We start from the raw sequence: 6,732 nt of genomic DNA, 5'->3' as shown, positions 1-6,732 counted from the left end.
TTTTGAGGGAAGTGGTTCCAAGAAACAGTAGACTGATAAGAAAACCTAACACTTACCTGGATATATCCCACATAGAATGTAGCTGCGCCTTTTCATCTCTCTCCACATCCTCTTCCTACCACAAATTCACGGCACTATGGGAGAAGTCCAAAAGGTAAGTGTTTTGATCTGCTTGAAAGGCCTGTTTGGATCAAAAATATATATTTGCTAATGTTATACACATCGCTGTGAAGAATAGCAGATTGCATAGATGTGCCTGAAACTTAAAATGAAACTTTAAAGAGATCTTTTAGGCACAAATGTTTGTTTTCAAGGGTTTGTTTTCAGTCATTGAGAAGCTAAAAGGCACTACAGAGCAAGAGCTGCGGATAGTCCTTCTCGGTCTCGATAATGCTGGGAAAACCACTTTGTTAAAACAACTCGCCTCCGAAGATGTGAACACCATCACTCCAACTCAGGTGAGAAGAGCAGCTGCGAGGGGCTTTCAAAGCACTCGATTTTTTACAGTTTACTTCTGCACTTTCTTAATATGTTTGTTCAAAAAAAGTGTTACACATGTGGTTATAAAAGAAGCACAGCCCTCTGCCATTCCAGAACGTACATTTACTCTTTAATGATGTGTTATGAATGGCAAAAAAAATGTCTCATGAGTAATTCAGCCCAATTTGCTGAGGCTGTTGAAAGGTGTGAAGTTATTAGCTGGTGTGAAATGTTAACACATTTCTTGTGCTGCTTTACTGTTTAACAAATTCAGTATAAATATTCTCAAAGCCTTTGACAGTTACACTTCAGATACCATACAGAATTAGAAATGATAGTGGTAAAGTCATTCTTTGGCATGAAACAAATGTGTATCTTTAGTTGCATCTTGGATAACAGTAGTCTGTACAACCAAAATGGATGAATCAGGTTAATCAGTGATAAAGAGGGCAGACTGTGGATGAATAGTACAGTAAAAAAAAAAAAAAAAAAAAAAAAAAAAAATTAAAAAGTTACAACATAATCATTGTCTTTGGGGATTACCTGTTTTGGGGTCTGCCTAAGAGAAAGAGAAAAAAAATTGTGAGATAAAATTTTAAATTATGAAATATGAAAAATGTATAATATAATATGATAAAATATAACATAATATAACATAATATAATATAATATAATAAATATAATATAATATAATATAATATAATATAATATAATAGTATTTTTTTAAAGTGGAGAATATGAATATGACATACAACTAAACATAAAACACATAATGACATACAAAGTGAAATAGTGAAATTGTCACAATTATGAGTGGACTAAGTTCTTATACGCAATTGTTATTGTGGTTATGAAAATTAAATATAAAATAAAATAAAAATACTATTAAAATATTAAAACAAACAAACAAACAAATCAATCTATCAGTCAATTAATCCTTAGTCCCATCAATAATATTATAATACATTTTTTCACTTTACATGCAATTTGCAGAAAATTTATTTTGTCTGAACACAGCTTATTTTTACATAATAGCCTTTGTTTTAGTCTGAGGTGAACACCACTTCCATTTAGAAATGATGTACAATTTTAACCTTTATAAGACAGATGGCTAAATGTAGTCAGCACTTGCTGATGGCTAAATGTAGTCAGCACTTGCAGTCAGCCTTGCTGATGGCTAAATGTAGTCAGCACTTGCAGTCAGCCTTGCCCTTTGACCCCCTAAAAAAAATATTAATTTAATTGTATGTGTAACAGTAGTGATCCACTTAATGTTGAGTTTCACCTACAACCCCTGAAAAAAAAAAAAAATGTACCTATTGAATACAATTACTGCTAGGTAACCACCTGATTGACAGTCCTAGAAAAAAACTACTATCCAAATAAATGGTATAAATAGACATGATAACATCTCAATCCTCCAAGAAAGTTAATAGGATCAAATGTAGTCAGTCTGGTTTACCGCTCCGTTTACTGTTGAGAGGTCAGGGATAGAGCATGCCATCACTGTGTGTATTAGTGCTAGCTATTAGCATGAAGTCAACTATAGAGATAACACATGTGACAAAAAAATCTCTAATATCAATTTATAAAAGTCTGAATGCATATATAATTGATTTAATGTAACTTCAGTTTATAGAGTGTCTGCAATTGGTGGCTGTTAACCCAACATTTAGCATGGATTCTTTTGGACTCCGCTGTGCACAGCTTGCTACTAGTTAAGATGTTGGTACACCGTTACTTGATTACTTAAAATATCCTGGGACCTAGATGTTATGTGAGACTATTTGCTGTTTAGCATGTGTTTTGTTAACAGACATTAAATGCCACAGCCAGTTAAAGCTGTAAAGAGCTGAGGCCTGTGGGGAGAGAAGATCCTCTCCAAGAATAGCACCACAACAGTGTCTTTAATCCCACGGTTAAAGATTACTTAACCATAAAGTCTCAGTAGTTGGAGGCTGCTCAGGGGCAGGATAAATTTAGACTAGGAGAGTTTTAATACATTGTGCCTCTATGGTGTCAGAATTGTGACCTAATCAAGCCTTCATTACAGAAGCCTGTTTCTGCCTCATTAAAAACTAATAAGGGAACAGTGAAATAAAGTTTAAAATAAGAGTAAATTCACACTGTGATATACATATAGTTTCAACTATGAGATATGAAGATGCATTATGCACTATTATGAGATATCATAATACAATTGTGGGTTTTTAAATTTCACATCTTAAAATGTGACTTTAAATCTCACAGTTGTCATAACATATCACAGCTGTGAAATTTAAAGTCACAGTGTGAGATTTGAAGGCATAGGTGTGAATTAGCATGTCAGAATTGTTAGATATTGATTATATATTGATATTTGAGAAGTTGAATATTAAAGATATAAGATACAAAGTCACTATTACAAAATATCAAGTCACAACTGTGAGTTTTTAAATTATAGTCACAATTAATATATAGTCAAATTTGTAAGATTTAAGTCATATTTTAAGGTATAAAGTGATAGTTGCAACTGTGGTATATAGTCACAATTGTGAGATTTAAAGTCACATTGGGAGATTTAAGTTAAGTGCGAGATAAATACAAAATTGTGATATTGTAATATTTATTTCTCCCATTATGATTTTGAAGCGAAAGTTTTAAGTCACAATATAACATATATACAGTCACAACTATGAGACATAAAGTCATATTAACTTCATAAATCACAGGGGAAAAAAGGGAAGAAATATCTAAAGCTTTATCATGTGCTAATATTGTTTTTTCAGGGTTTTAACATTAAAAGTGTGACCTGTGATGGCATGAAGCTGAATGTGTGGGACATTGGAGGACAGAGGAAGATTCGACCATTCTGGAAGAAGTACCTGGAGAACACAGATTTATTGGTATGACAGCAGTGTTCCGGAAAATTCTGAAGTTAACTTATTGGCATTGACTATGTTGTAAGAGTATTTACAGTCACATATGTAATAACATTTCTGTTTTGTGTATCAGTCAAAAAGCCCTTTTTTTTTAATAGTCTTTTTTTCTCTCTCCCTTTTATTAGATTTATGTGATTGACAGTGCAGACAAAAAGAGATTTGAGGAAACAGGGCTGGTAAGACTACACAAAATCAATCTGTGACAATCACAGCTTCTTTTGTTTTCCTGAAAACATTTTATCTGAAATATATATGCGTCAAGCAATCCACCCCTAATTTCTTTCACTTGTAATATGCACAGGCTGTATATCTTTTATCTCAAGACTAAATTGAAACAGCTGTCAGCACAGATCAAAGGAGATCTCAATCTATGTATCTGTGCTGATTACTGTATTAGATTTTCAAAAGGAAAAGCAAAACAATCTTTCCAGATTCCAGTTTTAAAGGACACATTTTAATAGCTTTAAACTTTTTATTGTGTGTCATTAATTAGTTCCTCAGTTTGAAGAGTGTTGAAATGCCAGTTCAAATTTGCCCGAGTTACATTATTTTGGTCTTGTCCCCTAAGCAAATTTTTTACTTCCCCTCTGTAAAAATCAAAGTGTTACAATCAGGGGAATTTTACTTGGCTATTGCTCCTGAGAAATTCAAAAGATATTTTTTAACAACTAATTTGGTATTCTTACGTATAAACGGCAAGCTTTTTAGAGAATAACTCAGAAAACCGGTGGAAATGAGAAGTGAACACATTTTTATCAAGCCAACAAAATGAAGTTTGATGATACAATGATGATCAATGAGTTTGAAGATACAAAAAAGCACTAATCTTAAGATAAATGTATGAATGCACATTAAATACAGTTAGGAGAATTCCTATTTTTAAAAGGTTCATCTAAAAATAAACTTCTGTCAACATTTACTCACCCTCAAGTTGTTCCAAACCAAATGTCTTTCTTCTGTTGAACACAAAAGAAGATATTTTTAAGAATATGGAAACAGTTGCTGGTACCCAATGACATTTTAAGGGCATCTTGGGTTTAATCTTTAGTGTACATGCTATACATCCATAGTATAGGCCAAGTAGTACTTGAATGCCAACCTCTATATGGTGCTGATTACACTCTCTTTGACTCCTCTGTGTTGATCTTCTTCAACAGGAGCTCTCAGAGCTCATCGATGAGGAAAACCTGAAGGGTGTGCCATTGCTCATCTTTGCCAATAAACAGGACCTGGCCACAGCCTCTCCGGCCAGTGAGATTGCTGAGGGCCTCAACTTGCACACGTACCGGGACAGAGAGTGGCAGATTCAGGCCTGTTCTGCCGTATCTGGTGAGGGTGTACAGGTCTGTAAATATATAGGGAATTTATTTCAATTTTACACTTATAGGGATAGTTTAACACTTTTTTCTTCTTCTTCTTCTTTTAGGATGGCATGAACTGGATCAGCAACAATATTATAAATAAGAAGAAATGAATCTGGTTATTCCAAGTGTTATTTTGTACAATTGCTCTGATTCTTCTGTTAATGTAAACCACATATAAAATATTTACTTCAGGAAAACTCTTTTTTAATCATATTAATGATATTAATGATCTTTCTTCCTGTTTGTAAATTGGCTGCCAATTCCCTCTTTTTTCTCTTATGCTCTTATACAGAGAGTTTATGTTGCTCTCTGACTAAACAAGCTTTCTTTAAAAACTGTAAATCATGCTTTTGCTGTCCATTTTTTGAGAAATATGACATACCATGGCATAATTTCACACAAGCAGATTGCAGTCTAAATAAGGATGAGGCATCTGTGTATCTATCACAAATATATAGTGTTCTTAAGCTGTTTTGATAGTTGTCATCCCAGAGAATTATCTCTAACAGAGCAAATCTCTTGTACTTTGTGTAAGATGATTTTTTGTTGTTTTTTTTTTTGTGTTTGTTTGTTTTGTTTTGTTTGTTTTGTTTTGTTTTTTGTCTCAGTATGACTGGATTTAGTAGTTTCTATGAATATTCTGTGTGGACATCTTGTGTATGATTATGAGAATTAAAATTGTGACATTAAATTTTCTCTAGTTGTTTAGGATTGTCTTTGATTCTAATTTGAACAAAAATAAGTGAAAAGTGAAAAATAAATACACTAAAACGTATTTAAAATAAATTGTATTTCATGCTAGGTACACTACAAATACATTTACATATTATGTACACCACTTAATAAAAATACCCTGCAATTGTAATTTTAATATTCTAAACTGGTATATTTAAAGTCTGCTAAATTGGAACAACTAATTTTGTACTTAATGCACTTTAATTGTGCGGAAGTAGTGCTGAAGTCCAACTAAAAGATAATCCATCTGCCTCACAGGTGTGGCATATCAAGATGCTGATTAGACAGCATGATTATTGCACAGGTGTGCCTTCGGCTGGCCACAATAAAAGGCCACTGTAAAATGTGCAGTTTTACTGTATTGGGGGGGTCCGGGGGGGGGTCCGAAAACCAGTCAGTATCTGGTGTGACCACCATTTGCCTCACGCAGTGCAGCACATCTCCTTCGCATAGAGTTGATCAGGTTGTTGATTGTGGCCTGTGGAATGTTGGTCCACTCCTTTTCAATGGCTGTGCGAAGTTGCTGGATATTGGCAGGAACTGGAACTCGCTGTCGTATACACCGATCCAGAGCATCCCAAACATGCTCAATGGGTGACATGTCCAGTGAGTTTGCTGGCCATGCAAGAACTGGGATGTTTTCAGCTTTCAGGAATTGTGTACAGATCCTTGCAACATGGGGCCATGCAACATGAGGTGACGGTCGTGGCACAACAATGGGCTTCAGGATCTCGTCATGGTATCTCTGTGCATTCAAAATGCCATCAATAAAATGCACCTGTGTTTGTTGTCCATAACATACCATAACCCCACCGCCACCATGTGCCACTTGATCCACAACATTGACATCAGCAAACCGCTCACCCACATGATGCCATACACGCTGTCTGCCATCTGCCCTGTACAGTGAAAACTGGGATTCATCCGTGAAGAGAACACCTCTCCAAAGTGCCAGACTCCATCGAATGTGATTTGCCCACTCAAGTCGGTTACATTGACGAACTGCAGTCAGGTCGAGACCCCGATGAGTACGACAAGCATGCAGATGAGCTTCCCTGAGATGGTTTCTGACAGTTTGTGCAGAAATTCTTTGGTTATACAAACCGATTGTTGCAACAGCTGTCCGGATGGCTGGTCTCATCTTGGAGGTGAAGATGCTGGATGTGGAGGTCCTGGGCTGGTGTGATTACACGTGGTCTGCGGCTGTGAGGCCGTTTGGATATACTGCCAAA

The 6,732-nt window shown here is 35.2% G+C and overlaps 1 protein-coding gene across 1 annotated transcript; it reads left to right on the top strand.

Annotated features, from left to right (window-relative positions):
* Positions 1 to 11: 11 nt before the first annotated feature.
* arl3l1 (ADP ribosylation factor like GTPase 3, like 1) lies at positions 12 to 5,442 on the top strand. Its single transcript, XM_051093200.1, has 6 exons — positions 12 to 154; positions 315 to 458; positions 3,249 to 3,365; positions 3,527 to 3,577; positions 4,559 to 4,744; positions 4,828 to 5,442. The coding sequence occupies exons 1-6, from the start codon at positions 137 to 139 to the stop codon at positions 4,873 to 4,875; spliced, it is 564 nt and encodes a 187-aa protein (XP_050949157.1). The 5' UTR covers positions 12 to 136; the 3' UTR covers positions 4,876 to 5,442.
* The last annotated feature ends 1,290 nt before the right edge of the window (positions 5,443 to 6,732 follow it).

The sequence above is a fragment of the Labeo rohita genome, chromosome 21 (genome assembly GCF_022985175.1).
Source record: "Labeo rohita strain BAU-BD-2019 chromosome 21, IGBB_LRoh.1.0, whole genome shotgun sequence".
NCBI lineage: Eukaryota > Metazoa > Chordata > Actinopteri > Cypriniformes > Cyprinidae > Labeo > Labeo rohita.
The sequence above is the reverse complement of the archived record's forward strand: the minus strand, read 5'-3'. Positions and strand labels throughout refer to the sequence as shown.